General features: G+C 42.0%; 1 protein-coding gene across 11 annotated transcripts in view; it reads left to right on the top strand.

Moving 5' to 3' along the window:
- LOC125449029 (zinc finger protein 436-like) overlaps positions 1-20,163 on the top strand; it is an 86,291-nt gene that overhangs the window by 35,401 nt on the left and 30,727 nt on the right. For 5 of the 11 annotated variants that reach the window (XM_059641745.1, XM_059641744.1, XM_059641746.1 and 2 more), the window contains 4 exons: positions 10,382-10,501; positions 10,873-10,906; positions 16,679-17,821; positions 18,639-18,986. In XM_059641745.1, the coding sequence (XP_059497728.1) occupies positions 16,782-17,816 (1,035 nt within the window). In that variant the 5' untranslated portion in view covers positions 10,382-10,501; positions 10,873-10,906; positions 16,679-16,781 and the 3' untranslated portion in view covers positions 17,817-17,821; positions 18,639-18,986. The remainder of the gene's footprint in view (positions 1-10,381; positions 10,502-10,872; positions 10,907-16,678; positions 17,822-18,638; positions 18,987-20,163) is intronic. The other 6 variants (XR_009443138.1, XR_009443140.1, XR_009443139.1 and 3 more) reach the window with 3 other exon arrangements.

The raw sequence follows: 20,163 nt of genomic DNA, 5'->3' as shown, positions 1-20,163 counted from the left end.
ATTTCTTTATCTACTCCACTTGACATATGTTAGTAAACCTTACCCTCACAAATAAATGGTTAAAATGACCTGGAACTTTCTCCTCAACCAACCCATGATCAAGTTGTACATTCTCGTACAGCTTCTTAGCTTCCACTGTACCTTTCTCCACTACTTCATCAAAATTCACTGGTTTATCCTGTTTCCCCACATCTGTCTTCTCAGTGCTTTTTCTGAACCAACAACACTGCAATTTCATGTGGGCTATTTTATCACAGTGAAAACACATAAGCTTTTTTACTTCCCTTTCCCCTTGATGAGTTCCCTTTTTACCCTGTGACAAACTATCTTTATTATCTTCAATGAGATATCCTTTTCCCTGACCACCTGAGGATTTCTCTTTTGCTTTTCCCTCAATTCCCTCAGGTTGATGTTGGAAGCCAAACTTTGATTTATGATCCAACTCATAACCATTGACCATTTCAGCTGCTAATCTTGCTGTTTTAACTCTGTGCTCTTCCATGAGTACTCATTACTTGATGAAGTGAATTTTTGAACTCCTTGAAAATAACCACGTCTCTATTAGCGTCATGTGTTTGATCTATTCTCAATGCCATTATTCACTGAACAAAATGACTTTGTTTAATTTTTTCAAATTCAATACATGTTTGACCATGGTCCCCTCCTTACATTCCTGAAATGTCGTCTATAGACTTGTGGCACGAGCTCATATGCACTTGAGATGGCTTTTGTGACCACCTCATACACCCCAGGTACCTTCTCTGATAGCGAAGCAAATACCTCTCAAGCTCTATCTGGCAACTTTTGGATTGACAATACTACATGGGCACCAGCCACTTCATTTGTTTAGCAATTTTGTCAAATGACATGAAGATGGCCTCTATATCCCTCTTGTCAAATTTAGGCAATCCTTGCACATATTTAAATAGATCCCCACTAGGGCGGTGGCTGTTATGGGTTTGCTGGCCACCACTGTCCTCCTCACTAAGCTTACATCCTCCCTTCATCTCCGCCCTTTTAAGTTGACTTTCCTTTGTGATTGCCAACCTCTGAAGTTCAAATTCTCACTCTTCCTGCTTTTCTGTCTTGCGTTTCCCTTCTCATGCCGCCTCACTCTTTTGTCTTTCTTCTGCTAGGGCCTTACACTCCTCTTATTCCTTTGCTTTTAGTCGTAATTAAAACTGTATCATTTTCTATACTCCCTTAGATCTGCCAGGGATATTTTTTTCCCTTTGCCTCTAATTAATTCAAGCTGCATCATTTGCAATTGAATTCTAGCTATCTCCAAAGATTCTGACGGCATTCCCATCAATTTTAAATGTCAAGCTATTGCTGCAATTACCCCCTTTTTCTCTCAGACCCAAACAACCCTAAGCCCAGTTTGTCTGCCAATTCCGACGGCTTTGCCTTGCTCATTTTTTGTAAAACTCCTGGAGTCGCCTCTTCCACTCTCAGAAAATTCTTGGTAACTGAAAAAGCCATTACTACACAAGGCACACCAACTGTAAACCAAGCAAATTCAACTCTCAAAACAAAAGTCACGAACACCACTTGCTGCCTTTGAGTCCAACAGCCCTAAACCTCATTCTGAATTACAGATTTCGATCTCAGCAAGAGCCCCCAGTTTGTTATGGACTAGACCTGACTAGGCCCCCTCAAAATGTTTTAAGAAGATAGCCTAGACTCAACTTTCCCTTATTTTAGAGGGAGATATGAAGTGCCCTGTTCCAGATGTGATGTGACTGGTCAAGCTACTTAATGTAGTTGAGTAATAAACAAAAGTTATTCAAACATTATGGTGAAAATATAAACAAAAGAAAAAGGGATTTACAATAACTATTGGAAAACTTATAGTATACGAATAGTAGATACAGCACCTGTTATTAATTAATTGTCCCAATTTAGCAACATCCCACATACACATCCCTTCAGCAAAAAGGCAAATTCAGGCACCAATTCTTGTGGTGTTCTTCAGCCCAGGAGTAACAAACATCAGGAGAAAACTGAGTGTAATAGCTAAGAGACATTCACTGAAGCTCCAACTCTTTGAGACCCCAAACAGCTTCTGATTTACTGAAAAAAAAACAAAACCCAAAAATCAGCATCTGTGAGAGCTGACTATACCCATTTGGGCTGCTTCCACTATTTCATTAAAAAAAAACCAAAAGACCTCACGTTATTAACTTAAATCATCTTCAAGTAGCCAGTTTGGCACCTCTGTCTCTCTTTTTAAAAAGAAAGGTTAAAATAGCCTTTTAAAGTGAGAGCGTCGTCACATTCAGTGTATACAATTGTTCCAGACTCATTCCTGGAATGTAAACATTGAAATGTTACAATGCCAATGCCAAACTCGAGATTTTCTCATCAATTGTGGAATATTTCCAATATTTATTCAGTTCTCTGGAAAAACACCCAGTAATTCTTTCTATCTTCTCGTTGTTGTCTTGCAAGAGTACGGGACCCACGTCTCTCGAGTTGATAGCTACCTTGGATGGCTTCGTGTAATTAGGTGTAGCTAACACTGGGGCAGTGGTTAGCACAGCTTTCAGGCTGTCAAATGCCTCCTTGCAATCTCGACCTACTGAAAGCTTCTGCATTTTTTCAAGTGGAGTTTTCAAGTCAGTGGAGCAACCACACTCCTAAAGTTTGCTGTGAACTTCTGGTAAAACCCACTCAGTTGCAGGAATCATAGTACTTCCGTCTTTGTGAATGGTATGGGAAATTCGCTAAATACCTTTGTTTTCACATCCCCTGGGGCTATCTTTTCACATCCAGTGACATGATCTGGGAACATGACGTGGGCTTTTGCGAACTCATTCTTAGCCTAGTTTATCACCAAGTCTGTCTCCTGAAGTCAATTGAACAATTCTGATAGATGCTTCAAGTGTTCTTCCCACATGTGACTAATAATCACCAGATCGTCAATGTACACCACGTAACTAGGTAATCCCAAAAATACTTTATTCATTTGACTTTGAAATCAGGCAGGTGCTTTTTTAATGTCAAATGACATGACTTTAAACTGGCACAGTCCATTCAGTGTCACGAAAGCCGAAATTGCTCTTTTGAATAAAGCTACCTGTCAGTATCCGCTGAATATGTCAAACTTTGATATATGAGTTGTTCGTACCACTTTTTCAATACAGTCTTCCAAAAATAGAACAGGGTATGAATAAGAGTTTGTAACTGTGTTGACTTTGTGGTAGCGCACACATAATCACTGGGCACCATCTGGTTTTGGCATCATTATTGTAGCTCAGCTCCATTCGCTGCAACACACTTCAGTTATGTTGTGTTTGAGCTTGTGTTCAATCTGTTTTTGAACCTGGCCAATTTTAGAGCGGTAGTTCCGTAAGAATGTTGCTTAATTGGAGTTGCATTTCCTATACCTATATCATGCATCATCAGATTAGTACTTTAACTCCCACATATCTCCCCTTGCATTTGTAATGACTGTATTGGGCCATTTTGACTTCCTTTGGTCTCTGGAAATCTAGTAGACATATCCATTATGGTCAACCATCAATGATTCCTACTTTTTGTTTTAGATATGGCTCCTACACAATCAATTAAAACTTTTGTAAAAGTTTTCTCAAATGCAGGAATGGACAGTAAGGGTTCTGGTTTTATCACTGCCTAAGGTTTTCTAATTACCTGACACAGTGTATGACGTCTGGCAAAAGTTAACTACATCCTTGTGTGGTCTAGGCCAATAAAAATGCTTTTGTATTTTGATTTCAGTTTTCCTCACTCCCAAATGACCTTCTACTGGGAATTTGTGTGCCACGCAACACCACCTTTATTTAACCTACTGGTAATACCATTTGATGAACTTCTGCTCATTTCTCATCCACCTGAAATGTAAAGATCTCCATTTCCTTGTTAAGATGTCATTTTAAGATAGTAACATTCTGAGATACACTCTGGTTCTTTTTTCTGCATATGCTTTTTGAAACAACTGTTTTTTTCTCCCCTTATTCTGTTGTAATTCAGCTAATTTTCCTGAACTAAAAAATCCATCTGTTTTTGTTTATTCTCAAACATTTGATCAAACATAGTCTGTGATATTTGAACTTCAATTTCCTTTACTGTTTGACTTCTCCTCCTGTTTCCAGATGTAGCTTTATGACCTTGTTCCGACACAGTCAGGAAAAGTCACAGGATACATTTCCTATGATACCTCACTTGCCTAATTTTCCACTGGCTCTTCAACCACAATAGACAGCACTCTCACCTCGATTCAGCTATATCATTACCAAGGATAAATTATATTAATGCAACTGAGAATTTCTCTTCCTTCTGCCACCAATTCACAATTTTTCACTGGACACTCCAATCTCAGTTTAAACACTAAGGTAACATAGTGTGAAGCTGCATGAACACAGTGGCCGGCTGTGTTCATCTGGCTTCACACCGTGTAACCTCAGGTTCTCCAGCATCGGCAGTTCCTGCTATCACTTTAAACACTGCTGTTCTCACCATGAATTTTGTGCATCTTACTAGACATTCTGAAAATAGTCCTTCTGAATTACGTATCTCCACATCTCTTATCATCAAAGATTGATTTGCTCCTCAAAGACTTAAAATCTGAATTTCTTTAGCTCCTTCTCCTGGCATATGTGAGTAAACCACTCACACTCAAGTAAATTCTGGAAAGAGATGTAGCACTTTTTCCTCAACCAACCTCTGATTAGATTGTATATTCTTTTAAAACTTCCATCATGGGTTTCCTTTTTACCCTGTGGTAAACTGTCTTTACCATCTTCAATGAGATCTCCTTTTCCCTAGCCACCTTAGCATTTCTCTTTTCCCCAGTTTCTATCCCTCACAGACAGAAATTGATGTCAGAATTCGGACTTTGATTTATGAACCAGCTCAGCCATTTCTGCTGCTCATCTTGCAGCTTTAACTCTTGTTCTTCCATGAGTTCCCACTACCCGAAGAAGTGAATTTTTGAATTCTTCCAAAATAATTGTTTCTCTAAGAGCATCATATGTTAGATCTATTTTCTATGTCCTTAATCACCTATGAACAGTAGTTTGATCCTTTTAATCTCTATGTATGTTTAACCAAGTTCCCTCCTCATTTCTAAAAGGTTGTCTGTAGGCTTCTGGAACTGCCTCACATGCACCTAAAAAGGCTGGTTTCATCTCTATCTCCACTATTTTACGTTCCAATCTCTGAAATTCAAATACTTTCTTATGCTTGGGGCTGTCCTTTGCTTTCTCCTCTGCTTTCAATTGTAATTCAGACTTTCATTTCCTTTTCCTGTTCAAGCTCCTTCATTTGCTATTTAATTTTAGCCATTTACAATGATTCTGATGGTATTTCTGACAATCGTAGTGACCTGTTGCTGCAATGTCCTCCCCTTTTCTCGTAGACAGTTCCAACTTTAACTTGTTTGCAAATTTTGAAAACTTTGCCTTGCTCCCTTGATTTCTTCTACCCCCCAGGAAACTCCTTAGAGACTGAGATCCACTTTTACACAAGGCTCACCCTGGTTAAACCATGTAACCCCGCCCCGAAATAAATGAAACACTAATGTTCACCATTCACGTTAAATCCAATAATCCTGTAATGTGTAATGTGGAATTAGAGATTTTGATTCCAGAAGACCCCTCCCCCACCCCCTGAGCCATTTGTTATGGATCAGACCAAATCTCCTCAACATATATTAAGATGATAGTCTAGACCCTTTTTCTTAGTTTAAATGTAAATGCTGGACATTGCATTCCTCGTGCAGTTTGGTCAAACCATGAGGCTCAAAGCAAAACATGTTATTCATACACCATAAGTAAAATACAGACAAAAGAAAAATAAAATTTAAAAATTGACTTAGTTGTAACTATTGAAATGCTTAACAAAGTCATAGATATGTTAACTACTACTAATTAACTGTTCCAATGTTGTAACAGTCCATAACCACATCCTTGGCAAAGACAAATTCAGTAAAATAGGTTGTTTTACATGCAATTCGAACAGCAGGCTTTTGTGTGTGACAAGGGGGGGGGGAGAGAGAGAGAGAGATGTAGCAGCTTTCAGAAATCCCAAAAACTACTGCTGAAAGCTAAACCAAAAAAATCCCAGCTCTTTGAGAGCCTTACCACACCCATTCAGGCTGTTTCTGTTGTTCTAACTTTAAAAAAAAATCAAGGCTTGACAACCTGCTTACTTTGTTGGCTTTGGAGCAGACTGCTCGGCGTATCTCTCTCAACTTATTTTTATTTAAAAAGAACAGTCCAGAACAGAACATACCTCTTGAAACCATTATATTGTCACACACTCAAACTTGAGATTTTGAAGTCATAATTAAAATGTTTGAGGGCAGAGTGGTAGACGTTGTCTGTGTGATTTTTATAAATGATTTGGATGAGGAAGTGGAAGGGTGGGTTAGCAAGTTTGCCGATGACATGAAGGTTGGTGGAGTTGTGGACAGTGTGGAGGACTGTTGTAAGTTGCAACGGGATATCGATAGGATGCAGAGCTGGGCAAAGAGGTGGCAGATGGAATTCAACCCAGAAAACTGTGAAGTGATACATTTTGGAAGTTCGAGTTTGAATTCAGAATACAGGGTTAATGACAGGATTCTCAGCAGTGTGGAGGAACAGAAGGATCTTAGGGTCCGTGTCCATAGATCCGTCAAAGTTGTGACCCAAGTTGCAAGGGTTGGAAAGAAGGTGTATAGTGTGTTGGCTTTCGTTGGCAGGCGAATTGAGTTTAAGAGCTGTGAGGTTATGCTACAGCTCTATACAACTCTGGTTAGACCACAGTTAGAATGTTGTGTTCAGTTCTGGTCACCTCATTATAGGGAAGATGTGGAAGCTTTAGAAGGGGTGCAGAGTGGATTTACCAGGATGCTGCCTGGACTGGAAGGCAGATCTTATGAGCAAAGGTTGAGGGAGCTAAGGCTTTTTTCATTGGAACAAAGAAGGATGAGAGGTGACTTGATACAGGTATACAAGATGATGAGAGGCATAGATGGAGTGGATAATCAAACATTTTCCCAGGCCGGAAATGACTATTATGAGGGAGCATAATTTTAAGGCGACTGGAGGAAGGTATAGGGGAGATGTCAGAGGTAGTAGGTTCTTTACACAGAGTGGTGGCTGTGCGGAATGTGCTGCCGAAAGTGGTAGTGGGTTTAGATACTTTAGAGACTTAAGTGATTGTTGGATGGGCGTCTGAGGACAGTAAACTGCAGGGTGTGCAGGGTAGTTTTGTCTTTAGAGTAGGATAATATGTCGGCACAACATTGTGGGCAGAAGTGCCTGTCCTGTGCTGTACTGTTCTATATTCTAAAGGCTTTGACAAGATTTTGCATGGTGGACGAATTAGTAAAGTTCGATAACATGGGATTCAGGGAGGACATATCAGTTGGATACAAATTTGCCTTTTGCCTTTTATGGTAGGAGACAGAAGATAGTGGTGAAGAGATAGTAGGAGCTGCAGATGCTGGAGAATCTGAGATAACAAGGTGTAGAGCTGGACGAACACAGCAGGACAAGCAGCATCAGAGGAGCAGGAAAGCAGATGTTTCAGGCCTAGACCCTTTTTCAGAAATGGGGGAGGGAAGGGGGTTCTGAAATAAATTGAGAGGGGGGGAGGCAGATAGAAGATGGATAAAGGAGAAGATAGGTGGAGAGGAGAAAGACAGCCTAAAGAGGCAAAGGTGGATCCAGAAAAGGTGAGTGTGGGTGGGGAGTTAGGGAGGGGTAAGTCCAGGGAGGACGGACAAGTCAAGGGGGATGGATGAGGCTAGTAGGTAGGAGATGGGGATGGGGCTTGAGGTGGGAGGAGGGGATAGGTGAGAGGAAGAACCGGATAGTGAGATGAGGATGCGGTTGGGGGAGGGGAGACTTTGAAGCTTCTGAAGTCCACATTGATACCATTGGGCTGCAGGGTTCCCAAGTGAAGTATGAGTTGCTGTTCCTGCAACCTTTGGTTGGTATTGTTGTGGCACTGCAGTAGGCCCAGGATGGACATATCATCTAAGGAATGGGCGTGGGGGGATGGGGGGGGGGGGGGAGTTGAAATGGTTTGCGACTGGGAGGTGCAGTTAGTGCGAACTAACTGCAAGTGTTCCGCAAAGCGGTCCCCAAGCCTCCGCGAAGGTAAACAGCAAAGGTCTTTTCCCTAAGGTGGCAGAGTTCAAAACCAGGGTCTTATTTTTAGGGTGAGAGGAGAATGATGTAAAAGTGACCTGAGGGGCAACCTTTTCATGCAGAGGATGGTTTGTACGTGGAATGGTGATATGTCTCATTGCAAGGCTAAGTGGTAGATCCAGGTACTGTTGCAACATTTAAAAGACATTGGACAGGTACATGAATGGGAAAGGTTTAGTAGGATATAAGCTTTTGTGCTCCTGAGATGCTGCTTGGCCTGCTGTGTTCATCCAGCTACAAACTTTGTTATCTTGGATTCTCCAGCATCTGCAGTTCCCATTATCTCTGAAGTCAAATGAGAGTTGGTCCTTTTGACCTGAGTCAGGAAAATTAGCAATGGATAAGTAGGAAATGTCAGAAAAATTAAACAGATATTTTGGTCTGTATACACTGTGGAAAACACACACATCCTAGAAACACTTCTACACCAAGAGTAGAAAGGGGGAGAGAAGTTAAAATAATTACAATCATCAGCAAAAGGCTCTGAGAGAACTTCGAGCCAAAGATGATGAAATCCCAGGGCCTGATGATCTCCTAAGGATCTGGAAATAATGACTGTGGAGATAATAAAATTTCTCAATTCTGGAAGAGTTCTATCAGGTTAAACAATCATGAATGAAATTTCTCTGTCTCAGTCCTTTGTTGAAATGAGAACAGGAATCCATAGTTCATTTCGCCAAGCAACTGTCAGAGTGACCCTATGATGGGTGTTATAGCAGGTCACTAAGCGGATCTTAATGCAGTCATGCAGAGCCAATGTTTTATGAAAGGTAAATTGTGTTCATCTAATTCATGACATTTTTGAGGTCACGCAACACCAGGTTAGAATCCAACAGGTTTATTTGGAATGAGAGATAACAAGGTGTAGCGCTGGATGTACACAGTAGGCCGAGCAGGACAGCAGATGTTTCAGGCCTAGACCCTTCAGAAACAGAATGAGACAAGCTTTTGGAGTGGAGCCCCTTTGTCAGGTGCAGTGAGGGAACTGAGTACAGAGACACATGTTTTATAAGCAAAAAGATCAAGGGCAGAGAGATGAAAAGATTATACAACTGGTGTGAGTCGAATGTCAGATGCTGTCTCTGCAGGTGACCAAGAGTGTCAAGTGTTAAGTGCTTCCATGACAATCAGCCATAGGAATATACAAAATGTGACGTCTCAGGTCAGACATTGCATTGTAGGTGTGAGGCTTTGCTCAGAAGACAAGTTTTAACCTGGAATCAGTGATAATGGGAACTGCAGATGCTGGAGAATCCAAGATAATAAAATGTGAGTCTGGATGAACACAGCAGGCTCAGCAGCATCTCAGGAGCACAAAAGCTGACGTTTCGGGCCTAGACCCATCATCAGGGAGGGGGATGGGGTGAGGGTTCTGGAATAAATAGGGAGAGAGGTGGAGACGGACCGAAGATGGAGAGAAAAGAAGATAGGTGGAGAGGAGAGTATAGGTGGGGAGGGAGGGAGGGGATAGGTCAGTCCAGGGAAGACCCTGGACTTATCTTAACCTGGAATCAGGCTGGTTTTATTCCAAAAGGCAGGAGATAGGACGCACGTGTGTCAGAGGGAGACAAGGGCAGGTGAGCGTGTGCGCGTGTGCATGCGAGAGGAAGGCAGGGCAGGGGTGGGTGTACAAGACAGAGGGAGACACGTTGGGTTGGGGGGGCGGTGTGGCAACATGCCCATGAGAGAGGGAGGCAGGGTGGGGGGGGCGAGAGTGAGAAAGAGAGAGTGTCTCACTCACATGTGTGCCTCTGAAGGACTAATGGAACAGTGAGATTGAACAGTTTGGAGGAAGCTTTCTGCACCCTGGGAGAAATAATTGGAATGGTCAACATGTTTGTTACCCACTGAAGCCAGGGGAGAAACTCCCAAATGAAGATAGAGATAGTTGGACTCCGCCTCCAGCCAGGATCTGCAATACACTGGCTTCTCAATGAGGCAGACTCTCAGCCAATGAGTAGAGCCCATTCCAAGAGCTCAGCCGCCATTGTCTTCAGATCACCAGTGGTCAGGTAGCAGTAGAAAGAACTATAGATGGTTGAGGGAAGAGGCTTCCAAAATAGTTTGCGTTGCCCAGAAGTCACGATAGTAACCGAGTAGAAATCATCCCAGGATTGAATAAAGTGCAATGTGCATGGTGATCTGGGGCTAAGAGAAGGGGATGTTGGGAATTTCTGCTCAGGATTTACAGTGATAGTTTCTGTAAACCTCTTTTACAGGATATAATAAAATTTACAGCCAGGAAACTTGAATCAAACGTCTCATTCAAACCTGACAGAGTCACTTGATTTCTGTGGATGTGGACATTACTGTTTTTTACTGTATCCATTGTGTTCCAGGTCAGTATCTCTATAACCTTAATCCTTTTATGATTTTCTAATCTAACAATGTTTCTTTATCTACTTTAATCCAACCAAGCATAAACTTGTACTCCTCTATTAAACTCCTCTCAATCACTATTGCTTCAACAAGTACAACTCCTGCTTCTCCAGTGAAAACTCACATTTGATAATCTCTCATCCCTCTAACTATTCTGTTAAACTCCTTCTGTCCCCTCTCAGGAACCCTCACAGGTTTGCACAGATGCTCGGTGTTCTTTTGTATGGCGTTACCATCACAGCGACAAATGTATGGTGCCATCACTCGCTATCCGGGCATTTCCTTAACTGAGATTTTTCTTTTAACTTCAGTGTTTCTGATATCTTTGCAGCTGCAGGCTCTAGCTGGAGAGTTTCAATTTGGAGGTAGGTATTTTTAAATGTTCCTCAGTAATTTTGATCTGATTTATTACTGTCACATGTACTGAGATACAGTGAAAAGTAAACAGACAAATCATACCTTAAATAAGTGAATAAAGTAATAGAAGTGAATGCAGAATATAATGTAACAGCTATGGGGAAGGTGAAGAAAAAGATCAACTCAAACATGACAGGCCTGTTTGTTCATTTTTTGCTGCCCTACGTGTGAGAGGTAATGTGGCTTAGGGACTAGCCCGGCTCCTTTTCTGTGGGTTTAAATCCATCCCCGACCATAGCTATGTTTCACCTTTGTCCTCTCTGACCACCCCGCTGCCTTGTTGTAACTCCCTCTTTCTCTAATGGGTTTACTTTAGCTTATTTGAGGCATTTCTTTCTTTGGTTGATTGTGCCTCAAAGACTACTCAAACTCCGTCCATCCTCTGATCATGACCTGCTGAATTACTGGCTATGTATTGCCACCGTATCCTCTCACTTCAGTTGTCCATTTTAATACTATTTTTGAGTTTACATTGACCATCAAATTCTATGCGACGTTTAATCCAAATTTAATTCTGCACACGCTGAAATGTTAATTCTGCTTCTGCCTCTGGAGATAGTTTCTGACTTGCTGAGTATTTCCAGTATTTGCTATCCTTATTTCAGATCTGCAGTACCTGCAGTACTTTACTATTATATTATTGCAGGCTTTGCTCACAAAACCAAGTATGGAAATAGAAAAGGAGCAATTTCAAACTGGTTTGTATCAAGACAGGCATTAGTTGCAGAAATTTATTCCTTTTGTTCCAGGATATATTTTTCCCCACTGGGCCATAATGATACAGAATGAAGTCATTATAGCTTATCGTGCCTTTTCAGGTTCACTTGTGGGCTCATCCCACACCCCTGCTATTGCTAATCCCTGATTTTCTGCAGTAAAGATTTAATCATGGAACTGTACACTATAGAAGGAGACAATTCAAGCCATTATGCCTGTCCCAGCTTCTAAAAGAGGAACCCAGCCTGTCCTGTTTTTCAGCCCAATCTCTGTTGTTCTTGAAATTCGCTACTTTTAAATATATATCCAGATTTTTTTTGAAACCTCATACAAAATTAGGGGCGGCATGGTGGCTTTGTGGTTAGCACTGCTGCCTCACAGCACTAGGGATCTGGGTCCGATTCCAGCCTTGGGCGACTGTCTGTGTGGAATTTGCACTTTCTCCCCCTGTCTGTGTGGGTTTCCTCCAGATGCTCTGGTTTCCTCCCACAGTCCAAAGATGTGCAGGCTAGGTGGATTGGCCTTGCTAAATTGCCCACAGTGTTCAGGAATGTATACATTATGTGGGTTTATAGGAGAATGGGTCTGGATGGGATGCTCTGAGGGTCAGTGTGGACTTGATGGGCCAAAGGGCCTGTTTCCAAACTGTAGGGATTCTATGATGATCTGCCTCCACTGCTGTCCCAGGCAGTGCATTCAACTCCTAACAAGGAAGTTTCTCCTCCTCTCACTCCTCGTTGCCTCACTGACAGCCTTGACATCATGACTCCTATTTACTGACATAACTGGCAGAAACCAAATATCCCTTTTTATCCTGTCAAAATTTGTTCATAATTTTGAACCTGTCAATAAATTCACCTATTAAACCTCTCTGTTCAACAGAGAATAAGTCCAGTTTCTTTTCCTTGCAAGTAAAATTCTTCATTCCTGGTATTCTAGTAAATTTCCTTCTCACTGTCTCCAGAGCTTTAACATCCATCCTTAAACAAGATGTCCAGAACTGAACACAATACTCTAAATGTGGTCTGATTAATGATTGTAGAAGTATAGCATCACTTCCCCACTTTTGTACTTTAAAGCATCTATAAACCGATGGATCCTACAATCCGTTGTAACAACAGTTTCAACTTGCCTGGCCACCTTCTGAGAATCGTTCATCTGATCTCTGGGGACCCTCTGTCCTGTACTTTCCTCAAAGTTGTACCATTGAGGCTGTATTGTCTTTCCTTCCTTGTACCAATATGCGTTATCTCACATTACTTTGCAGTAAATTTCATCAGTCAGGTGTCTACCCATTTGCCCAACTTGTCATTGTCTCTCTGAAGTCTCTCAGCATCATCCTCACAATTCACATCCTCCCTAGTTTAGAATCACCTGCAGATTCAGAGATTTTGGCCTCAACACGTATCTCCAAACTGCAAATCGGAAAAGCAAGGGTACCAACACTGATCCCCAGGAAACGCAACTTTCAGCTCATCTCCAATCTGAGAAATACCCATCTATAACCTACTGTGGGATTCTTTCTGAGACGAGCGAACGGAACAAGACAGAGACTGGGTAGAAATCTTTAAAGGTTGTCCTTATTAAAAGCACTTCTTAGCATGTCTTTGAGCTTACATTTTTACTGTGAGTAGACGTAGTGTTCTTATTGTAACAGATACTTGTGTGCAAAGCTTGTTTACACTGCATTCTTACAGTTGTCAGTTCCTTGATGTGATAAACAGATGTTTTCTTCACAGCGTACTGGCTTATTGTAGCTCTCTGACAATTAACATCTATCTCTCTTAATGTGGTTTCTGTGGTTCGTTTTGTTTTTGTTCAATTAGGACAATTTCTATAGTAAAGCAATTAAAGTTGACCTGTAAAGCACTTAAAGCTGACCTTGGGTTAACCGTAATGGCTCAGTGAAGTGGTACACATCACGTGATACTTAGTTATAGTTACCCCTGATAACAAAGTGTGGAGCTGGATGAATACAGCAGGCCAAGCAGCATCTCAGGAGCACAGGAGCTTTTGTGCTCCTGAGATGCTGCTGGGCCTGCTGTGTTCATCCAGCTCCACACTTTGTGATCTCGGATTCTCCAGCATCTGCAGTTCCCATTATCTCCGACTACAGTTACCCCTATTGTGCACTTAAGTGCTTTAATATGTTAAAAGGTCACACGTTCCTGATATCATCATGTTCCCCTTTTGCAAGCAGCACTACTATTGCTGCCCTGTAAGTGGCTATTAAACACTTAACCCTGATCTCATTAAGTTTCCCGGATTAGATTAAATCCCCTTAACCTTTTCCTGCCCTGTGGGCTGTCACTGAAACCACACCTACCCTCTGTTCACTAACTTTCAGCCACCTTCTAATCCATGCTAAGGACTGATCAATCCTAAATATTTCTAATTTTCTGATCAATCTGCCATGGCACAATATCAAATGCTTTCTGCAAGTCCAAATATATGACATCCACTGCCCTACCCTCATCCACTGCCTGTGTCTCCTCAACAAAGAACATTATGCATTTGTCAGATATGACCTGCTCTTGTCAAAGCCATGTTGACTTGTCTGGTATGAACTTAATTTTCTCTATACTTTTGATGTCAAACTAACAGATTTGTAATTTCCTGGGTTATCCTTTGTCCCATCGCCTCAAAGTTACCGCAGTTTGCCACTGTTATACCCACCTGACCAGCCTGTCTAAATTGGCTTGCAGTCTAAGACTTCGCTCCTCGCTCTGTACTACACCAGATGATTTGTGAGCTGGCTGATCAAATTCCTACATTCATGTCTAGATCATTAATGTCCACTACAGTAGCAAGCACCCCATGACTGAACATGTGGTATGTCACTGGATACAATCTTCCAATTACAAAAGCAACCTTCAACCATCACGCTCTCCTGGTACTGTCAAATTAATGACCAAATGTGCTACTATTTTCATGACCATTCCGCCTTGTGAGATCTTGCAAATGTCTTAATGATGTCCGTGCAGATGACACCCAGTGCATTATCCTCATCCAACCATCTAATCAACTTAGAAAATTTCAATTAAGCCTGTCAGACATTGACTGCCCCTGATATTGCCATCAGTATCCTTGGTTTAACCTTGCCTCCCCAAGTAGAGATGATTCTGTCCTACAGAATGTTTTCCAACTGTTACCCTGTTATTGATGTTTCACTCACTGGGCTACAATTCCCTGGTTTATCTCTACAAACCATCTTGAACACTAGCACCACATACTCTCTCCTCCACTTCTCTGGTATCTGTTGTGTCTGTAGGGATCATCGCTTTCAACTCACCTCCAGTTTGAGAAATGCCCATCTATACCTATGGTCTGTTTCCTTTTTATTAAATTCAACTTCCAATACATGCTGTTAAGGACCAGTCAATCCCAAACAGTTCTAATTTGCATAAGATGTTTGATTTTCTTGAGCCGCTGCCGTCCTTATGTCGAAGGTATTTCCTCGATGTTCAGAAAGGCATTCCAGGTTATTCACCTAACAATGATAAAGGTTCGTAGAGATACATACAAATCAACCAGAAATTTTAATATTTTTGTTTTTTAAAGTTATCCAGTGATCTGAGGCATTTTCCACAGTCGCATTCTCTTGACCCCTGTTCACATGTGGTGCTATAGGGAAGGTGACCAAACATTTTCCCCAATAAGTAAGTTTGAACAAATGCTTTTAAAGAAGAGATTGAGGTAATGATTCAAGAGCTTTGGGAACAAAGTTCTTGAGCTTACTGGCTTTGGCAGCTGAATGAACAGCAACCAGTAGTGGAGTGCCTAAAATCTGCAGTGCCCGAGGCAAGACTTTCATGAGATGCAGAGATCTTGAAGGCTGAAAGGCATGAGGGAAGTACGTAGAGATAATAGCAACCAAGAAGGAAGGTAGACGAGAATTTTAAAACAGTGATGGTTTATAACCAAGAGACTTTGCAGGTTAGTGAGTACAGGGGTGATGAGTGAACAAAATTTGGTGCAAGTAGTACATAGGCAGTGGAGGTTTAGATTACCTCAGTTACCAGAAGGTAGAATATTGGAGGCCGGCTGGAAGTGTGTTAGAATAGGTAAGTCTAGGCGTAACCAAAGAATGGATGAGTTTCAGAAAGAGAAGAATAGAAACTAGGGTGAAGTTTGGTGATGTTATTGAGGTTGAAATAGGTGATTTTGTTGATGGGGATATGTGGGTGGAAGGTCATTGTTAGGGTCAAATAATTGTCTGTGAAGTTTGCATGTTCTGCCCTTATCTGTGTGGTTTTCCTCCAGGTGCTCTGATTTATAGTTGGGGGACCTATAATACAACCCCAATGATGTCATCGTCCACTTCTAATTTCTTAGCTCCACCCACAAAGCCTCACTGGATGATCCCTCAGTTATTTCATCCCTGACTACCTTTGTAGTACTCCCTTAATCAAAAATACAAACCTCCACCCTCGTTCCTCCACCTCTGTCCCAACTAAAGCACTTGTACCCTGGCACTTTAAGCTGCCAATTCTGTCCCTCCCTTAACCATGTTTCTGTGATGGCTATAATATTCCAGTCCCATGTACGTATCCACGCCCTGAGTTCATTGGCCTTACCTGCCAGCCCTCTTGCAATGAAATAGATGCAACTTTATCCATCAGACATTCCTATCTCCCTGTCCTGTTCCAGCCTGACTTATCTCTTCAACTTGCTTGTTCAGAATACTGTATCTTCTTCCAGCCTTGCACTTGCCTCCTGCTGTTGAGGATCCTACCCCCTTTGCCAATTTGAAGAAGGGTCTAGGCCTGAAATGTCAGCTTTCCTGCTCCTCTGCTGCTGCTTGGCCTGCTATGCTCATCCAGCTCTACACCTTGTTATCTTAGTTTAAACCCGCCCTTGTAGCACTAACAATTCTATGTTGAGAACAGTGCTCGATACTTCATGGTTGTGCTTGAACCACTATCCACTCTCTTAACAGTCAAAAGCGCTGACCAGTTGCACCACAGACTATTTTTTTTTTGTTTGTTTTAATCATTTCACAGGGTAATAGAGCACAAAGCTTTTCACTCAGGAAACTGAAACCGAACATCAGACTGTGATCTGACAGAATTGCCTCCATCACCTGAATATTTTCATGTTTTAAGCATGGAAGAAAAAGGCACTGTTCCCAGTGGAGAGGAACCGTACATGTGTTCTGTATGTGGACAAGCATTCGCCTGGTCACTTGACCTGTCAGAACATAAATGCAGTCCGAATGGGGAGAAACCATGGAAATGTTGGGACTGTGGGAAGGGATTCAGATCCCCTTCTGACCTGGAAAGGCATCAGCGCAGTCACACTGGAGAGAAGCCATTCACATGCTCAGATTGTGGAAAAGGATTCTCTCAGTCATCCCATTTGCTGACACATCAAAGAGTTCACACTGGAGAAAAGCCATTTACCTGCTCAGATTGTGGGAAGGCATTCAGTCAGTTATCACACCTGCAGACGCACCAGCGAATTCATATTGATGAGAGACCTTTCAAATGCCTAGACTGTGGGACGTGCTGTAAAAGTTCCAGGGAACTGATGTCCCATCAACATGTTCACATTGAGGAGAAACTATTCAGGTGTTCTCACTGTGGGAAAAGGTTCAAGACATTTTCTCATCTCACTGTGCACCAACACAGTCATGCAGGAGAGAGACCATGGACATGTGGAGACTGTGGGAAGGGATTTGATTATCCATCTGATCTGGAAACTCATCAACGCAGCCACACTGGAGAGAGACCATTTGTCTGTCCAGAGTGTGGTAAGAGATTCACGGAGTCATCCACTCTGCTGAGACACCAGAGAATTCATACTGGAGAGAGGCTGTTCACCTGCTCAGAGTGTGGGAAGGGATTCATTCAGTCCTCTGACCTGCTGAGACACCAGCAAGTTCACACTGGGGAGAAACCTTTCGCTTGTGTGTGTGGGAATGCATTCACTCGCTCATCTACATTGCTGACACACCTGCGCAGTCATGCTGGGGAGAGGCCATTCATTTGTTCCCAGTGTGGGAAAGGATTTGCTCGGTCCTATACCCTGCTGACACACCAACGCGTTCACACTGGGGAGAAGCCATTCACTTGTTCCCGGTGTGGGAAGGGATTCACTCGGTCATTCGTTCTGCAGAGACACCAGCAAGTTCACAACTAACTACAGTGAGTATACTTTATTGAGAATTGCATCCAGAACTGAACCTTGTTCATTTGGTCCTGTTTCTGTTGATGTTAATAACCTCCAGCCCATTTAGAAAGATGTTAGTATCTTCAATAAGCACGGACACAAATAGCAACAAAAGTCTGCCTGTCAGTTCATCCATATTAACAAGGAAGAAGAGTATGCTGTTTGAGCCTGCTCCACTATTGAATAAGATCATGTCTGATCTGATTTTACCCTCCCCTCTAAAGTCCTGTGTGTTGTAAGTCAGCTTTGAAACAATTTTATGTCAGAATTGTTAGTGTTTTACACGAACCGTTTTTTTGTGTGAAACACAATATTTTGGGTCTTGTTACTATATCTCTACCGCAAATTTGTTCTTTTTAAAGTACTCTTCACATTCAGCAGCCTTTTTTCCATTCTCACCTCAAGTGCAATAGTTCACAGAGTATCTTTACTAAAATTGAGACAATCTGACCAGCTGCCTTGACTGCTTCCCTCTCCTTAATCCATCATCTAGATTTCCTTTCAACTGCACCCCCCCCCCCCACCATCTGAGGCCTGACCCCATATCTTTCTCTCAATTTTTATCTCTCTCTGTTCATGCCCTCTGCTCATTATCCATGACAGCCACCACCTCACTCGAGTCTTCTCCCACTAAACTGCTGATCTATCAGCTAGCCCATGCTTGCTGATATTATTAATGGTGCCGTCTAACAACAAAAGAAACAGAATCAAGTTGGCCTCAGTGGTTCTGCCATTGAATTAATTCACAGCTGATCTGATTATAGCTTGAACTCCACTTTTCCCTCATTACAGAGATTCCTTCATAGATTGAAAGCTGTCAAACTCAGCGTTGAACATATCACTGCAAGCTGGGACATTGAATCACTCATAAGATTCTGAGTACTAGTGAATCTCCGAATGAAGAAATTCCTCACTTTCTCCACATGACTTTCTGTTGTGAATGGGCAAATGTTGTTCGTATGGACACTCCTGTGTTGGACAGGCGCCGCATCATTGTGGAGTGCAATATCCATGTGCAGTTTTGATCAACAGCCTCGGGAGCCAGTGGGAAGTTCCCAGCATAAGAATAGTCAAGGAGTTTGGGATAGAGAGGAAAAGAACGAGGCCAAAGAAACAAGGAAGTTGGAAACTAACTGAAAGGTATGCGGAAGGAATCTCGCTCTGCTGTTTGGTTATAACATGGCACATGTAAAACTTTCATTGTTCTGTCAGTCACTGTTCGAACATTGCTATCTAGAAACAACAAAGTGTAGAGCTTCCATTGTCTGGAAATCACCATGAACCTTACCTTTTCGACACAAGTTCATCCTGTATTCTCTTAATGCTCCTCCATGAATGAAAATAGCCACATCTGACTTCAATCTAAGTCAGTAATTTAATTTCCAAATCTGAGTAATTCACACTGGGGGAGGATTCATCATGATTCCAATTTCATTGCGCATCAAGTTATTCACTTTGCAGACTATTTGACTGTTCTCACTGTAAGAAGAGCTTTAAAATCGTTAAAGAGCCAATTAAAATACTAATTGCACTCACAATGGAGTGAACACATTCACTTGTTGTGAGTGGCGGGGGGGTGAAAGAGGAGAGAAGGACTCTTTCAAGTTGCTGCCACGCCAGCAAGTTCACATCTGACTGGATTGGTTGAATTCTGTTGTTCTCCTGGCCACCTTCTGAGCCTGAACCAGGGTGTTCATTATGTTGGTGTTGATTTCGTGCCAAGCTGATTTGCTGACACATCCGTTTCATCATCAAAACTGCTGCCTCTCACTTCTGTAACATTTCTCCTGTTTTGTTCTTTAGCTCATTTGCTGCTGAAACACCTATTCATGTCTTTTCTGCTTCGAGACCCAGCTGTTCTAAAGTAATCACTGGATTTTACCTTGGCCGCTCTAGGCCTTGAGATTTATTCTTCTGGTATGCCAACATCTCAATCTTCAAAACTCATAATTAGCTGAAGAAAACTATATTTATCCCCTGAACTATACTTTCCCTTCCTGATATGACAATTCGCGTTTGCACTCTTTCATGGGATTTAGCATTACCTGGCTAGACTGCGTTTATTGCCCATCGCGAGTAGCAATTGAGAAAGTGGTGAGGAGCGGACTTCTTGAACTGCTGCAGTCATTTTACGTAGCGACACCAAAAATGCTGGTAGATTGACAGATCCAGGAATTTGACCCAGTGGTACAGAAGGAATAGTGATATGCTTTCAAGTCAAAATGGCAAGCGACTGGAAGAACAACTCACTGGAGGTAGTGTTACCTCATCTGCTGCCACTGTCTTCCTCGTTGGAAGTGGTTGTGTTTTGGAACAT

The sequence above is a fragment of the Stegostoma tigrinum genome, chromosome 43 (assembly GCF_030684315.1).
Source record: "Stegostoma tigrinum isolate sSteTig4 chromosome 43, sSteTig4.hap1, whole genome shotgun sequence".
In the NCBI taxonomy this organism is placed as follows: Eukaryota; Metazoa; Chordata; class Chondrichthyes; order Orectolobiformes; family Stegostomatidae; genus Stegostoma; species Stegostoma tigrinum.
This window is presented reverse-complemented; position numbering and strand designations above follow the sequence as displayed.